Source organism: Paroedura picta, chromosome 7, assembly GCF_049243985.1.
Source record: "Paroedura picta isolate Pp20150507F chromosome 7, Ppicta_v3.0, whole genome shotgun sequence".
In the NCBI taxonomy this organism is placed as follows: Eukaryota; Metazoa; Chordata; class Lepidosauria; order Squamata; family Gekkonidae; genus Paroedura; species Paroedura picta.
The window spans coordinates 32,267,341-32,289,694 of NC_135375.1; the positions used below are offsets into that span (position 1 = coordinate 32,267,341).

Here is a 22,354-nt window from a genome sequence, read left to right on the forward strand (position 1 = left end):
TTCACTCTGCAGGAGCTAATCTGTTGGAGATCCCTGGCCCAAGGGAAGTTCACCTGGCCTGAACCAGGGCAAGGGCTTTTTTGGTTCTGGCCCCAACCTGATGGAATTAGCTCCCAGGAGAGCTGAGGGCCCTAATGGAGTTATCACTGTTCTATAGTGCCTGTAAAGCAGAGCTCATATGCCAGGTCTTTTGTTGAGGCCAGGGTAGGTAAAATCAGGGGACCGTCCCCAAGTTAGGCCAGGACACTGGGGCACTCCTCACTACCCCCAAGGTGGGATGTCACCTGTATGGGAGGGGGGAGGATTTTAGCTGCCAGGAATCTTGGAGTTTTTATGGGGGGGGGTTATGGGGGATCATTGTTACCTGCCATGAGCCACTTGCGGGAGTGGCAGGCTAAAAATAATAAATAAATAAATAAATAAATTCTGTTTACAGTTTGTAGTAGAATTAAATGATCCACCCACCAAGATAATTTTTTTGTAGTATCTGTAATGGATAAAGTTCCACCCTAAAGAATTACATGGGCATCATTGTCAGTATAATTGACATTTATCAAACATATTGCTACACATTTAACAACATTTGGTTGGTGTGTAACAAAAGATTTACCAACAGCAAACATGAAAAGTCAATAACAATTGTATCATGTCAAAGTCCAGTAAAATAATATACAAAGTACAAGCATGTCAATATGCATAATTTAGTACTTTGAGGATGATTCATGATAACCATTCCTTGTACTTGGATACATCACACTTGTCCTTAGCATTTTGAAGTGTGGCATTTCTGAAATGCTTCAAATGACACATGTTGTTATTAGGCAATCAGTTACAATCAGCTAACATAGACACCATTCCATGCAAAACTCTGAAATGGCAAAATCTCCACTGCCCCTGCTAACAATATGTGGATCATCTTGTAGAAACTGAATATTTTTCAAGATGCAAATCCATTAGTGAAGCCCAGTGCCAAGAGTCCTGATGCGCATAATATGTCCTCAGCTTCTGAAGGCTTTGAAAAATAACCATGAAGCAAAGTGTACCATTTAAATGTAAAACGGGCCAAAACAAATTAAAATGTTGTCATCAGCTGGCACTTCTGGGGATTGTGTTTGCAAAGCAGGTTTTTGACAGCAAGATCACAATGAACAACAGCATTTTCCCTATACATTCTTTTGCTGGGTTCTTCAATATTCTCAGCATTTCTTGAATGACATCTAGATTGTTTGGGGGCAACTCCTGCTTCTCCTTATACAGTATTGTCCCAGTATCAGTAGGTAGTTAATCACAAGTGATACATGAATGCCCTGTCCATTTAAGAGCATATCATCCTACAAAGGGAAACTGTGTTTTCTGTATTGCAGAGGCTCTGTTATGAAGCTGATGTATATGGCGATTCTAATGTGTTTATGCGCTTTTAAGGAGGAAACCTTTCTTTAAAGTTTTCCTGAAAGGGTCATAGGAGCAGCTTAGGAGGGCATCTGAGTTTCTGTGCATCTTGGTGTAACTGTGAGGATCTTCAGTTACTCAGAAAAGCAAACTCTTTACCGATAACCAAAGATTTCTTTATTAAATAAGAAAGTACTCTTCAAGGCACTGTCGAAAATGGGGCCAAGGATACAGATCTTCACATATATCCCAAACCCTGCCCCTGCTTCTGTGGGAGCCCAGCAAAAATGGGGGAACATCAAACGGTCTTAATATTCCAATGAGAAATTTGGCTCTAAGGGAAAAGGAATAGAGCAAATGGGTTATTTAGGGGTGAGAAAAAGGGGAGGGGGAATGCAAATGCAGGAAAAGCAAAACAAGGCGTCGGACAAGAAGTTTTGTTTTCCCGGGAGGTACTTGGGAGAGAAGGTTAACCGGGAAAAGAATTCTGCCCACCTAATCTGCTTGGTAGCTAATTTTCTCGGTTGGCGCAATGCTGCAAATTCTTGTGATCAGTCCAGACCTCAGAAGGGACGGGGGACCCCTCTAGCTAATGCTGCCAAGTAAAAGGTAAAGGTATCCCCTGTGCAAGCACCGGGTCATGTCTGACCCCTGGGGTGATACCCTCCAGCATTTTCATGGCAGACTCAATATGGGGTGGTTTGCCAGTGCCTTTCCCAGTCATTACCATTTACCACCCAGCAAGTTGGGTACTCATTTTACCGACCTCGGAAGGATGGAAGGCTGAGTTGACCTTGGGCCGGCTGCTGGGATTGAACTCCCAGCCTCATGGGCAGAGCTTTCAGACTACATGTCTGCTGCCTTACCACTCTGCGCCACAAGAGGCTCTTAGTGGGAGCTAACTTAATGACTGCCACTTCTTTTTCCCAGATTGCCCAGTTTCTCTCTCTGTCATCAAACCTTTTTGATAGGTACGTGCAGGGATGCAGCTGCCTCTAATTCCCCTTTTGTAAAATTATGGCCCCCATTGCCATGTTGCTTGAATCAACCTGCAAGGAAAAGGGCTGTGTGGAATTGGCAAGATGGAGAATGGGCTCAGTGGTAAACAGCCGCTTCAACTCCTTGAACACCGCTGGCATTCAGCAGACCACTGCAGTCGTGCCTCTGGTCGTTTTGCCCCTTCTCCTCCCCCTTTAGTCTTTAGCACAGTGATTCTCAAAGGGGTCAGGACCCCTTTGGGGGTTGAATGACCCTTTCACAGGGGTTCCAGCATGGTGAGCAGCTTGGCCAGGGTAGATTGAGATACAGTGTTTGTCTATCTGGAGCAGTGGAAAAGAGTGAGATCAGCATGGTGGGACAAGAGGCAGAACTGAACTGAGAAACCCTTGAAAAAACCCAATTTATATACAATCATGAACAATGGATCTTCACGCCATTGGTCAGTTTTGATTTAATTTCTGTGAAAGAACACTTGCATAATTTTAGGTTGCGGGTCACCACAACATGAGGAACTGTATTAAAGGGTTGCGGCATTAGGAAGGTTGAGGACCACTGCTTTAGCAAGTCTGTAAAGGGCAGGGTGATATACGCAAACTTGGGAAGGAAGCAATGATAGAAGTTTGTGAATCTGAGGAAGATTTGAAGCTGCAGCCAGGTACAAGGTGGAACCCAACTCAGTAAGTCACACACTTTGGCTGGGTAACCCAGGAAGTTTAGGCTTCCTTATGAATTCGCACTTGGAAAGCTTGGCATAAAGGTGGTTGGCTCGTAGTCTTTTCAACACCTCCTGTATCAAATGCACACATTCATCAGTTATTTCCAAATATAGTAAAATATCAAGTTAAACCAGGACCCCTTTGTACAACAAATCATGCAAGGCTTCATTTATGAGATTTATAAAAACTCCTGGAGCGCCTGAGAGTCTAAATGGTATCATGAGGTACTCAAACTGGCACAATGGGGTATTGAAAGCTGTAAGATGCTCAGGCCCATATTTTATTCACACACTGTAGTATGCCTCTCACAGATTGAGGTTTTTGAAGATCTATCAGACTCCAGCTGTCCCAAAAGGTCCTTTATTAGGGGGAGAGGGTAGGTGTTGGAGGTAGAAACCACTCTGAGCCCCCAATAATCAGTGCCCAACCACAGGAACCCATCCTCCTTCTTTACAAACAACACAGGAGCAGCCATGTGTGAAGTGGATGGCCTGATAAAACCCCAGGCTAGGTTCTTATCTAAAAATTTCCACAGCTCCTCCATCTCCTGCAGACTCATAGAATAAATCTTTGCATTTGGCAAAGGTTCCCCTGGTTTCAGTTCAATAGCGCAGTCTGCCTTATAGTGAGTGGGAATTCCTGTTCCTCAAAAACCTCTTCTAAATCCCAATATTCTTTTGGGAGGGCTCCCCATTCCTCAGCCCTGTGTATTCAGTCTGGGGAGGGTCCGCAATATGCGATTTTCCCTGGGAGTTCCCCGTTGGAGCTGCTGAGCAGCAGTGAATGCAAAGTTCACCAACATTTCAACAGTCAGTCTGTAATGGGATCCATCTTCTGCCCCTTGTGTGTTCAGCAAAAAGGGGGGAGTCCTACCTGCACAATTTGCTTGTACACATGCAGAATCTGTTCTGTCTACTGAATGGACACAGATTGAGGCCTGGCAACCAAGCTTGTCCCCTCCCACCCACCTGGCGAGTAACTATGGAATGACTGTCTTAAAAGGGTCTGTTGCAAAGGAGCATATTGAATACAATAAAATAATGCTGTTAACTTTGAACTGTGCTGAAACTTGAAGCTTGGGTCTCTGTCTTTTCTTTATTGGTTCCTTTACACTCTTCGTAAACACTTCAGGGAAATCAAGTCTATAAATAGGGGTGTGAATGTTTCCTGTGAGACATTTTGGTTTCCATTAATTATCAGAACTTGTGGAAGTTTTAACTAATGGATCAGGGAATTGGTTAGAGAACTGCACTCAAAGAGTTGTTGTCAATGGTATCTCATCAGACTGGAGGGAGGTGAGTAGCGGGGTTCCTCAGGGCTTGGTGCTCGGTCCGGTACTTTTTAACATATTTATTAATGATCTAGATGAGGGGGTGGAGGGACTACTCATCAAGTTTGCAGATGACACCAAATTGGGAGGACTGGCAAATACTCCAGAAGATAGAGACAGAGTTCAATGAGATCTGAACACAATGGGAAAATGGGAAAATGAGAACAAGATGCAATTTAATAAAGATAAGTGTAAAGTTCTGCATCTGGGTCAGAAAAATGAAAAGCATGCCTACTGGATGGGGGGATACGCTTCTAGGTAACACTCTGTGCGAACAAGACCTTGGGGTACTTGTGGATTGTAAGTTAAACATGAGCAGGCAGTGTGATGCAGCGGTAAAAAAGGCGAATGCCATTTTGGGCTGTATCAACTGGGGCATCACATCAAAATCACAAGATGTCATAGTCCCATTGTATACGGCACTGGTCAGACCACACCTGGAGTACTGTGTGCAGTTCTGGAGGCCTCACTTCAAGAAGGACGAAGTTAAAATTGAAAGGGTACAGAGGAGAGCGACGAAGATGATCTGGGGCCAAGGGACCAAGCCCTATGAAGAGAGGTTGAGGGACTTCGGAATGTTCAGCCTGGAGAAAAGGAGGTTGAGAGGGGACATGATAGCCCTCTAAGTATTTGAAAGGTTGTCACTTGGAGGAGGGCAGGATGCTGTTTCCGTTGACTGCAGAGGAAAGGACACACAGTAATGTGTTTAAACTACAAGTACAACGATATAGGCTAGATATCAGGGAAAAAAATTTCTCAGAGTATTTCAGCAGTGGAATAGGCTGCCTAAGGAGGTGGTGAGCTCCCCCTCACTGGCAGTCTTCAAGCAAAGGTTGGATGCACACTTTTCTTGGATGCTTTAGGATGCTTAGGGCTGATCCTGCGTTGAGCAGGGGTTTGGACTAGATGGCCTGTATGGCCCCTTCCAATTCTATGATTCTATAATTTGTTTCAGTTTCTGTTAATCCTGTGTAAATGCCTGACCATATTTTTGTACACAAATATTTATCAATAAAGGAAGTATGATTACAATATGGAAGGGTTTTCTAAGAGACTGGAATGTAGACATCGGTCCTATGAGAAGAAAATAAATAATAATGGGTTGAACCCAAAGATCCACATGCAGAATGTATTCGTGGTGGGCTTGTGCTAGAACTCTGCATGAGAGAAGTAAACTTAAACATGTGTGTGTATATGTGTGTGTCTCTGAGTGCACACACAGCAACTATTATTTATTTATTTATTTATCATACTTCTATACCGCCCTCCCCGGAGGCTCAGGGCGGTTTACATTATAACAGAGAACCAATCATAAAACAGTCTGTAACATACTATAACATACGAACTCCTGCGCAAGCTCTTAAATATTTGTGGAACAGCATTAGTAGCTATTTTCATTTCACTCATATTTCTTTGGCTCCAATTCAATCATAACGAGTATCACATTCACAACATGGGAAACAGTAGAGCCCATCAGCTATATTTCACCATTAAAAAAAACATGTTCATTTCCAGAAATATAGGAAGAACAGCAACATTGAATGTGAAGTTTGAAATACATGTTCAGTTCTGAACAGTGTCAGTTTAAGCAGCATGTCTTAGTAAAATAATAGTAAAAGGTAATATTTTTCAAATGAATAATAAAATAAATTAAAGTGGGGAAAAGGAAAAGGGTTTAACAGGTGGCAAAAATGTTTTACTAAGTTATATGAGACCTGTATGAGAAAACTTTTTTTTCCATTTGCTGTGGGCCAGTGAACTTTTTCTTATGCATTTATATGCCTATGTTGGCTTCAGGGCTTCATCCCCAGCTTTATCTCATTGTAAAGGATATCTTTCATAGCTATGAACTCTAAGATTATAGCCTTTTACAGCTAAAACAAAAGGAATCCTGCAGCTAAGAAGTACATCTCTTCTGAATTCAGGACTGGTTCCAGTGTTATTGGTAGTCTGCTTAAGCTAGAAAATTTGAGAATTGGAAGTTCCAGCAGATGAAAAAATCATGGCTTCCAGAAACAACTGCCAGGCATGATCAAACCGCTACTTCCTAAAATATGCGAGGACTGAAAATGAAACTAGAACTGTTCATATTTATTTCTGAGCTTTTAATGTATTTGTCACCTGTAATCGTAAGACCTATAAAAATAGGTCTTGGAACTAGCATTTACTGCCTCAGACCAAGGACTGGAATGATGTGACGGTTTACAGCTGCCAGGCCTAAGGTCTAACCTCCTGTTAGTCACTTTGGCAGCAGTCAGAACACTGTCATGGGAGGTAGTCCTGTTCAATAAAATAGGTCCTCCTATTACATTTAGGATCGCTCCTAAGAAGGTAGTTACTGAACTCAATCCACATTGCTCCGATGATTACTAACACGTTTTTTTTATTCTTAGATACTTCGGCTAAAAACGAACAGCCCAGATCTCTTTTTCCCTCCTGACACACATATGCTTAAGATACTGCAGGAGGTGGGTAGATGGGGGCACCAAGGGCCCAAGCAAGCTCAATGCGGCGCGCTACCCCCGAGCCACACTAACCCAGCCTCTTCTCCTATGTTCGGCCCCACGGTCCCATTCCCTATTATAGAAGCGCTTCCGGCGGCGTGGAGCATTCTGACATCATCCCCCGCACCCCGGTGACGTCAGCGCCGGGAGCAGAGTGTGACGCCAGTGCGTAGGGGAACGCGGTGACGTGTCCTATTTAAAGGTCCCCCTCCAGTGGCGGATGGAGACAGAATAAGCAGGTGCTGCCGCGTGGGGGAACTGTGGCTGCGGAATAGCCGAGGGAGGCTGCACCGCCCGCGGGGACAGCCGGGCCTGAGCGAAGGAATAGAGAGACGACAGTTGACCGGCTCGGGCCGTTGACGTGCCGCAGCACTCAGCCTCGCGCGCCTGTGCGCTTCCCTCGCCTCCCACCTCCGCGGGTCTTTCCCCCCCCCGTTAATCGGTGGCTGCAGGCGGCGGTGGGAGGGACGGTGTGAAGCGAGGGATTAGGGCGCCCCCTCCGCCTGCCCGCCCTTCTCTGGGCCTCGAGTAGGGGGAAGAGCCGCGCTGCGCGGGAAACCGGCGGAGGGGAGAAGAGGCGGAGGCGTGTGCGCGGGCGGCGGCGGAGGAGGGGGGGGGCTGGAGGTGTGAAGAGGAGGCGGAGGATGTGAGCGGGCGGCGGTGCACAGCGGGGGCACGGACTGAGCCTGGCGCCCCCTCCACGCGGATGGAGCCCTGAGGCGCGAGAGGGGCGCCTTCCTCCCGCCGCAGCTCCGCTGCTGCAGAGAGGGGCGGCAGGGGCTGTGCTGCTCTCCACTCCGCCGCCCCTCCTCCGCCGTTACTGGGATGATTGATCTGCCAGCCCTGAGGAGGAGGAGGAGGAGGCGGCTCGCCCGCTGCAGAAACGGGGCGTGATTGAAGGGAAGGGGAGAGGGGACCCACCGTTTGCCCAGCCCCGCCGGGGTCAGGCGCGGGTGCCCCGAGTGCCTCTCGGCCGCCGCTTCTCCGCCGACTCTTCTCCCTCCTCCATCACGCCCTTGCCGGGGATGCGCGGCTGGTGCCCTGCCTCTGCTGTTGCCGCCGTTCAACCGGAGCCCGATGTCAGCGCCGGGGAAGCGGCTCTCTCCGCCTGCTGCTCGGGAAAATGAAGCGACACCCTCCGTCCTCCTGCTGCTGCTGCTGCTGCCGCCGGCGGGGGTGTTAGAGGGAAGGGCGGCGTGGAGCGCTGCGCACACCGCAAGCCCCATCCCGCGCTGCACCTGAGGACGGGCGGACTGCGATCCGGGGCTGCTGCTGCTGCTCTAGGGCCGTTTGGATTAGACTGCCGGAGGGCATCGGCGCTGCTGCTGTGGGTGGCCTCATAACCCCTCCTTGCTAGAGGCGAGTGCCTCCCCCTTCTCCCTGCAGAAGGGAGGTTGGCTTGGTGCTGCTACTGCTTCTACCTCCTCGTCGTCCGCCTCCTGGCAAGGGGCTGAAGCTTCCTTGGCCCCCGTGGTGCAGGGGGAGTGCGGTGAAGAAGACCAGGCTATGGGGGACGTTGCCTTTGGGCTTGCTTCCTAGGCAAGACCTCCCTTTCTCCTCAAAAGGGTTGTGATTTCTCTCCTCCTCCCTCCCCCTCCCTTCTAGCTGTGCTCCCACATGCCTGTAGACTTAATAGCGTTTAAAATCCTGCTGAGAGCTGCCTAGGGCCACCTGGATTTGTGGAAACACCTGGGATCTACAAGGAGCGAGGCAGAAAGCCAGACAAGTAAAAGGAGTGTCAGTGTTGCTTAACCAGCCAGGCTGTACTTACTGCTTTGTTGACAAGGGTGAAGAAAATCCTTTTAAAGGAACTGGCCTGCTTAAACAACTTGCATTTGCACGTCTTCATTGGTCATCATGGGGTAAGAAATGTTGTACTGAATGAGGGAGTTGAAAAATGGGGAAGTGGATGCCTAGTATGTTCAGTTTCCATGAAGTATCCTGTCATTCCCTTCACAGGTTTGAAAGTAAAGCATAGGTTGATGTCCATAAAACTAAAGTTATGACATTTATTTTCAGTAGTAATTTCTTGCTTTTGCAATACTAGCAATATTGGTGAGGCCATGGAATCATTTGTGTTTGAATTTAATACAGCTAACAGTCTCAGGTTACTTGAGTATTTCAGTCACAAGGCAGAAAGCACTTGTTGCTTTGGTTCTGTCAGATATGACACATCTTTGATCACTGATTTTGCTCATCTTTGGTGCTGAATTGCAAGGGGGATTGTAAATTCTCCCAGCATTGAGGATATTCTGAGAACCTCTTTGATTGGCAAAATATTTTTAAATTGTTATTTCTTTTTAAACCTCCTGGTAGCGTTCAAAAGTCAGGAAAATGGCTCCTGTAATTAATGTGTGAGTTTGGTGTATAGAAGATAGTCAAAAGTGTTTTTCCCCTGCTTTTCATTATATTGGTGACAGCTGTCTAAAATTGTTTTATTTGTTATTTTTGGATTCCTGCAGACATAATGGAACTGTATAATCTACAATAACTAGCATGTAGAGCAACTTAAAAATTATGCTTTCTGCTCATTAATGAGTTGCATGTTCCAGATTAAAAATACAATTTTAGAGTGGCTTGGATGTGTGCTGAGTAATCTACACTGATCTCTTTATGTATCAGGAATAATGTGTGAGAAATAAGATTTGTAAACATCATTGTAAAACATGTGTTTTACAAAATCATTGTAAAATAAGTGTCATATCTAAATAGTAAAAATCATAACAGATGTCTTTGTCTGGTTTTGCAGGAATGGGGTCTGTGTTCTCATGATGGTGTTGGTGCGGAGGTTTGGCTCATGGGTCTCTAGCTACTGTATTCTGCTGTATGTGGTCAGTTTGGTAGACTACTCAACTTGCAAACTTACCTAATTGCTTGAGCTGATATAAGGCAGAGATTATAGTTACCCACACTTGCAGCATTGTTTGAAGTTCTACACTAAATTTAAAGCTATTTTACATGTTGGCTGGTCCTAATAAAATGTAGATCTTCTGTGGGTGGCCTTAGTTACTGGTTCCCATCCGCTGAAGTGAGCTTTGCTTAGAGACAGTAGCAGAGGAGGTATAAGTTATCTTATGGCCACTGTTGAACTTCACTATATTTTACTTGTAGTTTTTTCTTCAATTTTGTAGAAATCTTGGGCATGCTGTGTCTGATTGGATGAAGGGCAGGCAGGGAGAGTCTCTATATCTCTTTTTTCAGTTGTAGGGAAATAATGAGGCCTCAGTGGCTCACTGCACCTCTGTGGGATAGGCATTTTAGCTGAAAAATAGGGGCAAGGGTTAAACAGTATCTACCCATCAGTCTTCAAGATTTGGCCTGCACCTTGCTCTGGGTTGCTAAAAATAATTTAATTGTTTCCAGAGGAAAACTGCCAAATAGCACTCAAGTGTCAGGATCCATGTGAACCTGATATTAAATTTGAGGTTTAAGGTGACTTGATTGGGCCAACTGGTATCATCCAAACATTGTGAAGCCAGAGTTTATTGGGGCTCCTGAGTTCACTGGGCTAGCCATTCCTTCCTCAGAGGGCAAATGAACAAAGCAAACAAGATACTGAGAGCTTCATTTAATATTTCTTTTACTTGGTGCATAGGACTCTAGCTTGCTTTGGGATCAAGATGAAAGGGATAGTAGAACTTCAAGCTTTTCTCCCTGCATTGGTTTCCCATAGAATGGAGAGAAAGGGGGAATGTAGGTTGTATATATAACCTCATAGGACTGAAATTTGCTGAGTTGTAAAACACTGTTGTATCCAGACTGAATTGTCCAGAGGAAAACATTACTTTCCCACAAGAATGATGCAAGGGGCAGTCAGTGGAAATTGCCAATTAATCTAGATCCAGAGGTGTATGTTGGCTCTAGTGGTACAAATAGAGGGGAAGACATATTTCAGTTAGGGGAAATGGGGTGGGGAAACATCTCACCTTGCTCAGGTCTTAATCTGATTCTGTGATTCTATGTGGAAGCTCCCTCCCCTGGAACTCCCAGAGCCTGGTTTGGCCTGTCTGCCTTCCCTTTTTATTGGATTGTGTGGCCTTTTCACCCTTTGTATGTGATCTACTTGGCCCTGGGCCATTTTGGTTGTTTTTATAAGACAACCTATTTTCAAATACTGAGGAAGTGTGACAAGAATCCGATAGGCCTAAATACATGCAACTGAACTTCACATGTGCAACTAAACCCCAGTGTCTCTTGTTTCAGAAAAAGCCTGTAGGAGATAACTGAGTGGAGTGTCAGCTGAGATACTTAACCCTTTTCCTGCTTTCTATTTCTGCACTTCAAATGGATTCTTAACCTGCTCCCTGTCCCCCAAGTGCCCATAGGATTTCAAGTCCATACTGAGATGGCAGGCATGTAAGAATTCAGTGTCTATTTTTGCTACAGTGCAGTGTTGTCTTAGGAAAAGAAAAAGATCATTTTAGTCCTGATTTCTGACTTTGTATTATATTATATAGTTAAATGCTCTCATCATAGAACCTGGAAGTAAATCATAGAAGGATTTTATAAATTAGACATTGTTAGGAATAGGAATATACATTTGCCTTACATCTTAGGCATTTAAGAAATTTGCTAAAATTTATTTAGTTATTGAAGAACTGTGAAAATGCCCAGCTATTCGCTGAAGAAATTAATGTCATATAGAGAAAGTTTGCCTCTTTTCATGCTCAGTGTCCCCCTCAGTTGTTCTTCAATATCCATGGTGGTTTTTCAACACACATAGTGCCTTAATAAAGTGCTTCATAATCTTACTGAGAGTACATGAGTGTAAGTGTTTTGATTAAAAGAGTGATGTGGTGCGTAACCAATCATTTGTGGACTACAGAGTGGTATTTTTCCACTTGCCTGTCTTGTTCCATCATAGTGATTTTGTTTTGAGGGTTAGTGGACCCTCAGGAACACAGTGTGGGACAAACCTGATGTCTATAATGGGAGAAGAGAATTGACAAATACTGTTTCCCCCCTACAAACAGAAATGCCATTCTGTCTGAGGAACTGGGTAGCTGAGTACAGTCAGTTTAATGAAAGAACTGCCATTTTGAGCATTACTCATATCTGAAATTACCATGCCAAGAGTAGTGATTAAAACAGCATTCTTTCTTATTTCTATTTGTAATAACTGATTGACATTATGGTCAGCCTGTTTAGTCACATATTACCAAATGTGAAAAAACTCAGTGGTGTGATTCCAGTAGTTGGTACTTTTAATAATTTGGAAGAGCCTTGTGAAGGTATCCACATGGAAACAAAAATATAGGCAATGCAGTTCTGAAGCCCAAGTTATCTTTCTTTCCAGAATGCTGAATTGGAAACTTACATCTAGGATTACACTCAGACAAGTCTAAATATTTTATAGCAAACTTACCTGCATATAAAGCTGCTTCTTGAGTACTACAACTGTAAAGGTGTATATTCGGTACATATATTTGCAAATTTTGTTATGATAGCACAAACATTGCAGTTCAGATGGTAAGTGACTAAAGTCGATTGACAACACTACTCTGAGTGCATATGAGGAATGTGTTTAAATAGTTTTTTTACTATGAAATCTAATTTTGAAGGACATATTTTAGTACCTTAAGAAGTTGATTTGTTCTTTAGCTGTAAGTGGAAGCTCTTTTATAGTCTAAGCATTAGGGGAAAACTAAGATTAAGACACTTGGTTTTTTTAACCCTTTTCCCCCCATGGAAGAACACTTGTAGATGACTATACATATTTAAAAAAATCATTGGAATGAAATAACTATGACATTGGGGGGGGGACACTGAGCATGAAAAGAGTCAAATCTTGAGCTGTATGAAGATAATCTTTGTATTTTCTTATGCTAGTACTACTTCTGCAGATGACAATGATAATGGGTAGGCCTTTTTTATAGCAGGCTAAAGCTCTTTAAATTATTTTCTTTTCCAGCATTATGCCAAAAGCACAGTAAGGGTTACTGGAGAAAACATAACTCAGCTGTTCTTAAAAAAAATCACTTCAGTATTCTTCCGTCAACTCTTTTCCAAGTGTGCTAGTAATATCCCATGATGAAATCTTGATTTTCAATCTGTTGTTGCATAGTCTTGATGCTGCACAATACCTGTCATAGTTAGGAGTGAACTCGTACCTGTACAACTTATATACCCAGCTATATTTTATTTTATTAGATTTATTGGCTGCCCCTCCCTAGTATAGGCTTAGGGTGGCTAATATCAATAAAATGCGTATACAAAATAAATATTAAAACATCTTTAAACCGCCCGTGGCACCGCGGGCGCCACGGACTAAATAAATGGTTAAGGGGTTCTAAGGCGGGATGTGTCTGTGATGAGGAAGGGTCCGGATTGGACCCTTCCTCAGGACAGACAATCGGAGGGACCAATCGGCAGGCGCACAGCGCAGCGCCTGCCGATTGGTCCCTCCGATTCCCAGCCCCAGCAACTGCGAGCCGCACGCAGCGCGGCTCGCAGTTGCTCCCTTTGCCGCCGGCCTGACACGTCGGAGGCGCAAAGAGCCTCCGACGCATCAGGCCGCCGCCCGAGGGAGCCCCCAGCAGTCGCGCGGAGCACGGCTGCTGGGGGCTCCCTGCCCGCCAAATGACCGCCGCCCGGGGGAGGCCCCGCTGCCTGACAGACCTCCCACGATCCGGTAAGTGCCTAGAGCCCGCTGTATTACTCATACAGCGGGATTGATTACTAGTTCAAAAATAATTTTAAAAATTCTTAGCCTAAAAGCTATCTTGAGTGCCTTGGCTCTGACCACTTGGATCAGAGTAATTCTGGCACTGATTTTATGTCTAATCAGGATGGGTAGGGAGGTAGAGGGGGGCCTTATAGATGTTATATTATGCCAATCGTGCCTGGTGGAACACTACCATCTTGTGGGCCCTTTGGAACTTTGTCAGCCCAAAGAGGGCCTGGATCTTGGCCAGCAACTCATTTCACCAGGGTGTAACCAGGGCCTTTTCTATCAAGGACAATTGCACTTCTTTGGTGTCAAAGACTACCAGTAAGTTGGAATTTGCAGAGTGCAACACTCTTTGGGGGTCATACTCGGAGAGGTGGTCCTTTAGTTACACAAATCCAAGACTGCATAAGGCCTTCAAGGTTAACACCCTGAACTTGATCTAGAATTCAACTGGTAACCAGTGCAGCTGGTTGAATATGTGCTCTCCATGGGGTCCTTGTAAGCAGTGATCCCCAACCCCTGGTCTGCGGCCCGGTGCCGGACTACGAGAGCCTCAGCAGCGGGCCGTGGCTCCCTCTCCCCCCCCCCCGCAGCGAGAAGCTCACCAGGCCGTGAGCAAATTGGATGCTGAAGCAGCCGATTAGCTTGCAGCCCAGCAAGCTTCTTGCTGTGGGGGGAGGAGGGAAGCGTGGCTGCCGGCACGCCGGCAGCTCAAACGCCCATGCGCAGACCTGCCACGCATGCACATTTGCACCCAGGGGGGTGCAAACGCGCACACGTGGCAGTTTCACGCATGCGCACATGCTCAGAGCCACCGCACATGTGTGCTTGCGCCCCCACTGGGAGTGCAAACGCGCATGCACAAAACTGCCGCTCGTGCGCATTATAAGTACCATTATAAGTCTGAGATCTAAAAAACCGCTGCTCACCAGAATAACAAGTACTGAACTACATGTACCAATAGTCTCATTCGACATAAGGTAGTTTTTCAAGTTCATACATGATCAGATGTGAATGGAGGATCAACATCTTTTTGTCTTAGAGGGCCAGCATAGTGTACTGATTAGATTTTTCTGACAGGGTTCTGAGAGACCCACTAGCATTCAGCAGTGGAATCAACTGTCTAGGAAGGTGGCAAGCTCCCCCTCACTAGCAGTCTTCAAGCAGTGGCTTGTCAAGGTTGCTTTAGACTGATCCTGAATTGAGTTGGGGCTTTTGATTCTTTATTGTGAGCTCTGCATTTGGAATCATTATTATGCATTATTGGGAGCTTCATATTTTGTGATTCTTATGCCACCAACTAGGTCTTATGGTAGTAATGTATGTGTTCATATCTTATAATTTATTTGACCACTGATGAACACCCTTTAGAGTCAAAATATGGCTTTGCCTTTCTACTTTATTGTTGAGGTGGCTGACCAGTAAAGCTAGTTGGGTGTATCAAACAAGCTTATCATGTGGTTTAGTGTGCTAGTTAATCAGAAGAAAAGGAAAAGAGAGAAAAGAGAATTTCCTGATTAAGCTTGTTTCCAGACTACCTATATTTGCTTTCTAGATTGTTGATCGCTTAAGAAAACTATCAAGATTGCTGTGACTCACTATAGTTGCTGAAATTCAGTTGCTGGAACTTCAAAGATGTATATTTGCAGCATGAATAGCACTGGAAGTCCGCTTGACCCAATTCACAGGGATTTTGAGTGTTCCTGCAGGTGGTAAAGGGGGGCTTCTAAGGTACTACCATTCAGTGCTTTATTGCTGGTAAATGCATTTTGTACTTGGTGTCTGAGATACTTCAAGGTAAAGAAAAATGTAATTGGGGAGGGAAGATAGATTTGTAATATTCTGTGAAAAGAGCAAGACCAGAAATGAAAGTGATTTTGGAGGGAATGCAGATCAAGATCTGAAGGTGACACAGCTTCAATTAGTATCTTGTAATTTGTTTTGATGTAAAAATAATTCAGTAATATATCTTTGGGAAAAATGTAAAATATATAAATATACAAATTAAGAAAGTGCTTATTAACGTTTTTCCTGGTAACATTTTTAGGTACACTGCCCTCAGTTTAATGTATTAATGCAGTATATTATACAATTACAGCTTGAATATTTAACCTGCAGAGTCCTATAGTATTAGAAGTGCTGCTGCCTTAAATTAGGCATAATTCTTTTTTGGGGGGAGGAAACAGGACCAGGATGAAAATTCTTTCTGCATGTGCATTGAGGGAAGTCTTTCAAAATAACCTCTGCTGTTCCAGAGGGACTCCAAATTTGGGAAGGCTGGCACAGAACCTAGCCTACATTTTGTTAAATAATATGCCAATCCTGATCCTTCTGCTGATTTAAAAAAACATGTTTTAAATTACCATAAAGCTCATGCAGATTTGTGCTATAGAAATATAATAATCTCTTGGAGTAGTAGTCACTTTGGTGTAGTGGTTAGGAGTGCGGACTTCTAATCTGGAATGCCAGGTTCGATTCTGCGCTCCCCCACATGCAACCAGCTGTGTGACCTTGGGCTCAACACGGCACTGATAAAACTGTTCTGACCGGGCAGTGATATCAGCGCTCTCTCAGCCTCACCCACCCCACAGGGTGTCTGTTGTGGAGAGAGGAATGGGAAGGCAAGCCTCCTTCGGGTAGGGAAAAGCGGCATATAAGAACCAACTTCTTTTTCTAATACTGCTAAAATCTGAAATAGACAGAAGCCGAAACTGTTAGATTAAATGCTTTAGCGAATAGTGGACGCTATGAAAGTGCTTGTAAAATGCCTTATACACATGGAAATAGCAAGTTGCTTTTAGTAGTAGTAGGCAGAGCTTTTCATGGCACCTGGCTTGAGTCCCATCAGTCCTTGGGTTACTCTAATTTTACTTGGGTATACATGATAGTTGCTGTGTCAGTAGCAGCTAGCTAATGTTTCATGTTTGCACAGAGTAGGTTCAAAGCTTTAAAATATTTTATCTAAAGGGCTGAACTGGTTGCAACGCTAGCTGTTTCAACATGGAACTGCCTCATTCATGTAGAGAAAGGGAAGTGAGTATATGAGTCAGATTGTTTAGAATACACCCGGCATGTGGGTGATGGGCACTAAACACTCTCCGCAGCACCTCTCCCCAAGGTATTCCCTAATAGAAATGCTGACTAATTGTATGGAATGTTTGCCTCTCATACGCATTCAGTGATATTGAGCAACTTCATTTATTTGATCAACAAAAATTCCATAAGCACTCTCATGATGGAACAAGTCTGTTAAGGATTTATGTTCATTTGGGTAGAAAATACTCGAGAATACTACCAGCCTGTGAAGAAGAAAACTGAGGAGTAAACATAAGGTATGAAATAGAAGTCTAAAGCCACCCATATATGCTTGACGTTCTGTCCTGGTAAGCCACAGAACAAACTCTCCTAGATCCCAGTGCCTATGGCAATTTGCCATTCCTTGGCTGTCTATCAAACTCATTAAATTAAATTTGTGCATTAATTTATAATGCTTTTCAGAAGGGAGGTTTTCCCCACAGTTAATTCTAAAGCAGAGCGTTACTCAAAGGCAGTAGAATATGGAACAATTGACATTATGGGTAGAGGTATTTTGAGAAAACAAAAGATAGAAATACAGTAGGAAAAGGCCCTTAAAAGTTACCAAAGGTGGGCTGGATTCAGTACCGTGTTTCCAGTTACCTACAGAGTGGCACTTTATGGGAGGCCCCTCTCATGATAGCCCAAAGATCACCCTGAAATCCTGCCCCTGGAGGAGAGGGGCCTTCTGTAACAAGCTGCTGCTGCTTTGTCATGTCATATAACTTCCATTTCACAGGTAGAAGACCCTATGCCAGTGGAAATGCTGCACTTAAGCCTACCCAAAAAGACTGATAAAGGTGTAGGGCAGATGGGAAGCTAGTGGGGGGATTTGAATGCTGGACTTACCTGTTCAGTGTTGAGCATGGCCATGTTCATCCTCAGATTTCTTAACAAAACTACTAAAGCAAAAGTCATGTCAGCTAGTAGTAACTGAGTAAGTGTTATGCATGATTTTCTCTGTGATAAAAGTAGATTATGTTATGTTCATATTCTTAAAACCAGTGATGAATGTGGGCGAAATCTGCTGGAAATCCACTTATTGTTATCAGTTAAACATATGAGCTTTGATAAACATATGAGCTTTGAGCCTCCGGGGAGGGCGGTATATAAGTATGATAAATAAATAAAATAAATAAACAATTCAAATTTATAGTCTTACAGTAGTACTTAGACGCAAAACTCTTAACAACTTTTCCTTAGGTAACAGGGATGGCAGAGATTGGCCTAATATTTTTCTCACGTTTTGAGGCAAAAATGTTTCTGTTACAGTAACCCAAGCATTTACTCGTTTTTATGTTGATGGCAATAATACTACACAGACAGCCCAACTTTGTGATGCCATTTCAAATACCATGACACAATCTGATTCCTATTCCATGGCATATAAAATGCAATATGTGTACCACATGTGGAAAGCGCTCTTGATAACATGTTCATGTAGATAGTTAATCATAGAGATAATTTATGAAACAGATGTACTGATAATGTGACTTTGTAAATTGGTCATATATTCTCTGCTAGGCAGATGGGACAAAACAATCCAGTTCAACTGTTTGTTGTTTACATTACACAGATTGCATGCTACTATAAAGTGGTTTGGCGTGTGCTGGCAATAGAGAGGTGGATTCTTGTATCTGAAGACAGGTGCTCCTTGTTGTTTGCCTTTTCTTCCCTTCCTGCACAGACCTGCATAGCAGTGCAGCTACCTTCTACTGTATCAGTGTAAGATTAGACCTGGGTCCCATCTATGGGCCAGTTGATTGTCATTCAGTGCAGGGAAACTTTTGCTGACTTGCTTCAGTCTAATGGATCTATATATGCTATATCTAGTGCTATACCTCTGACTCTCTCAAGATATGGAATGACATTATCACATGCTCCAAAATTATTTTGAAATTTAATGGATCTGACACTATTCATTATGTAGTGCTAAGAAAGGCTACATACTGATTTAATAAAAGTTATAATCTAACTAGCAAGAAAGCCCACTGCAACCAGGAATGAAATGGGTGCTAGGACCCAGGGGACACCGGGGGTGCAGATCTGTGTGTGTGTGTGTCTGTGTGTGTGTGTGTGTGTCTCCCTCTCCCTCCCTCTTACTGGTGTCTCGCAGCAGGAGGCATAGCAGATAATTAGGGCTCGTTCTTTGGAGGGAAGCAGGGCTGGTCAGCAGCTTGGGGCAGCTCTCTCTGTGTGTCTCTCTGCCTCCCTCACAGCAGGAGCGATAGGAAGAAATGAGGGCTCATGTTCGGTTGGCTCTGTGTGTCTCTCTCTGTCTCTGGCATGGCTGAGGGAGGGAGGGACCTGTAGGGACAGGGCCAATCAGGGTGCAGCCAGTGTTGCTGGCTGCGCCCTGATTGGCCCTATTCCAACTTAGGCAGCCGGACACGTTCCACCCCCCAGGCTGTTTCACAAATATATAGAGGAACCATGGATAAGGATTAGTTGGGTACGGTGGGCCTATGGAAGTCCTGAACAAGTGCCTGAAGAAGGTAATAGGATAGTTGAGGCCTGATGAACTTAATCTCAGTCCAGACAAGGTTGCTATTGGTCAGTGACCAAGTCTCTTGGGCTGAGAAGTCTGCCTCATATAGATAAAGTTGCGCTTCGCTTGTAGGAGCAGGTTACCTTCAAGGCACATTAGCCTCCTCCTTGAGGCTTATGCAAACATTTTAACATATGTGGAGACTTAGGCAAACACTGTTATATGCAGAGAAGGAAGCTCTTTCTCTAATCCTATCCTAACATATATAAACTCAAAGGAATCCCCTTCCTTTTCTTGTCCTTCTGTTGGGAATGCACAAAGTAAGGAAGGATCAGAGGCTTGAAGGAAGCCAAATCACCTTAAAGGAAAAAACTGCATAAGAAAAAGCATCAAGTGATGGGTTGGTTGGCTAAGTAATACCAGGACATCTCTAGCTATCTTACAGGTAATAAACATGCACCTAAACTACAAATATTTAGGAGATGGTTGTGAGAGAATAGGATTAGGTCAGATTCTCTTGTACCCTCATTCATACTTTGAGCAAAGGGAGGGAAATCTCTCCTTGGTAAAACCTTTTTCTTACTTTGGTGAAGGCCCCAGTTTCTGTCCCCTGTAAAGCACACACAGGCTAAGCTTAGAAGAGGATACAGTAGTCTTGTTTCCTTTTTTTCCTCAGAGATACTATACATTTTCACACAGTTTTGGGTTACTAGTGATGCTAAGAAAGCTTTTGGCCTGTAGTGCGGTGAGCCAGCATGGTATAGTGGTTAGGAGCGCTGACTTCTAATCTGGCAAGCCGGATTTGATTCCCCACTCCTCAACATGCAGCCAGCTGGGTGACCTTGGTCTTGCCACAGCGTTGATAAAGCTGTTCTGACCGAACAGTAATAACAGGGCTCTCTCAGCCTCACCTACCTCACAGAATGTCGGTTGTGGGGAGACGAAAGAGAAGACAAATGTAAGCCGCTTTAAGATTCCTGGTAGAGAAAAGCAGCATATAAGAACCAGCTCTTCTTCTTAACTTGGAAGTTGAACTTGACATTGTATAGAAATAAAGGTCATACTGTACGTTTTGTGTCTGTGGAATATTGATGACTGAGTCCTCATTCTGATGCAGTCCTCGATTCTCCTGAAAACCACTCATTTGATTTCAGGTACAAGCTCCTCTTGCTATAAAATCTAAGGAGTGTTTTTTTTTTCTTACTGTATAGCGTTTTTTGTGGGAGTGTCTTTGTGTGTAATGGGTTAACTAGGCAGAATTCACCTCTCTATTTCCTAGATCACCATTTAAAAATAATATATTCAATGACCATGTGCATCTAAGCACTTTAAGCTGTTCTGAAGCACCATAACAGTGACAAATTGATATTCTGCATTATTCTTTGGGACAAGTAATTTTTATTTGATGCTTGCATCTCATATTTTTTTAGACCATCACTGGTTCCTTAGGGTCTTGGAGAATGCTGAAAGTGAAAGCATGTGATGGAAGCTGCATGAAAATAGGTTGTTTCTATTCCTGTGAGATAGCTACAATTACAGTGGCTTGGGGTATATAGAAGGTAAAACAATGTTTCTTTCTGTACATGTTCCTTTGTCTATGCTTGGAAAATGTTTTCTGTGCTAATTCCAATAGGGAGCTAAAGCCTCATTCTCCTCTTGGTTATATCCTCACAACAACTCTGTGAGGTAGGTTAGTATGAGAATGTGTGAGTGTCCCAAGATTACCCACCAAACTTCAGTAGCAGAATGACATTTTGAACCTGGGTCTTCCAGATCCTAGTATGACACGCTGATCATTACACCATACTGGCTGTCTGAGCACTCCACTTAATGATCTCAGACAGTTTTTGACTGGGCTGGACAAATTCAGACTACAAGACAGGGTTCATGCTACCACCACCACCCCAGTTTTTCTCTCATCTTAGTTAGAAACTGGTTTCCAGAAAATGTTGATGGGAATTATATCAGAGAGCATTGAATTACTTGGATATTGCACCAAAGTTGGAAATGGTACAGGCTGCAATTGTAGTTCCTTTCACCTTGTATCTCTTCCTGATGGAAAACTCAGCATGTAATTTTGGGAGGAGAAATTGCATTTAAGGGAAGCTGTTAAGCTGCCCCCCTCAATTGCTCTTCTACTCCCAGAACACATGTCTAAAATGGCTTCTCAGGTTTTGTGTGTGTGTGTTTGTTTTTAAGCTGAGTAGTTTAATAAATAAGTCACTTCTAAGAATTGACCAGTGGAAGTTTTCACTTTAAAAGTGTAGAGTTTTCTTATACCCTGCTTTTCTCTAATTGAAGGTGTTTCAAAGCAGCTAAGAATCTCCTTCCCCTCCTCTCCTCACAACAGGCACCTTGTGAGGTAGGTTGGGTTGAAAGAGCTTTGAGAGGACTATGACTGGCCCAAGATTGCCCAGCTGACTTTGTGTGGAGGAGTGGGGAATCAAACCTAGCTCTCCAGATTAGAGTCCTGCTGCTGTTAATCATGACACCATGCTAGCTATTCACTGGAGTGAATAGCAGCTCAATAGGGCTGTTGAGAAAACAGGGCAGGCTGGAGCAGGGGCTTAATGCAGCCATTAACATAGCCATGCTCTAGATCTGAACTGGAGCCCTACATGTCTGCTATTTAAAATCCAGGGATCTTGAAACTCAGGCCTCCAAGCATCTCTTTTGACCCTTAGGATAAACAGAACATGAACTGTAGTTTTAAGAATACCTGTTGTCTTGCTAACCAGCTTCTTTGTTTTTAGCACACAAAAATCCAAAATAGAACCACCTGTCAATCTTACACATGCTCATAGGGCTCTTCAACTGAAGGTGGGTTTGTAAATCTGGCATGTAGTTGTGAGTTCTATGCTCTTCAGTTGGATAATTTGAATATTTTGTGTTTCCTACTGAAATAATACAGGCATCATTATACAGGAGACAAGGATGTGTGTATGGAGTGTTGCCTCATCTGTGTTCCCTTTTGAAGTAACTGTTCTGTTTAAATTACTGTGTTCATGAGGGGGTAAAAATTTTTACTGCTAAAACATTTAGCTTTTTGAATGCCATTTTTCAAGAAGAACTGGTCATGCGTAAAATCAATAGATGAGTAGAATGCAGGGGCCATGTTCAATGTAATAACTTTGAACTTGACCTTTTAATAGCTGTAATGCAGGCACTAGTTTTTGAGAAATT

At 43.8% G+C, this 22,354-nt stretch overlaps 1 protein-coding gene across 1 annotated transcript in view; it reads left to right on the top strand.

Moving 5' to 3' along the window:
* Positions 1–7,156: 7,156 nt before the first annotated feature.
* HOMER1 (homer scaffold protein 1) overlaps positions 7,157–22,354 on the top strand; it is a 79,920-nt gene continuing 64,722 nt past the window's right edge. The window contains exon 1 of the mRNA XM_077347313.1: positions 7,157–8,800. Coding sequence (XP_077203428.1) covers positions 8,796–8,800 — 5 coding nt within the window. The 5' untranslated portion in view covers positions 7,157–8,795. The remainder of the gene's footprint in view (positions 8,801–22,354) is intronic.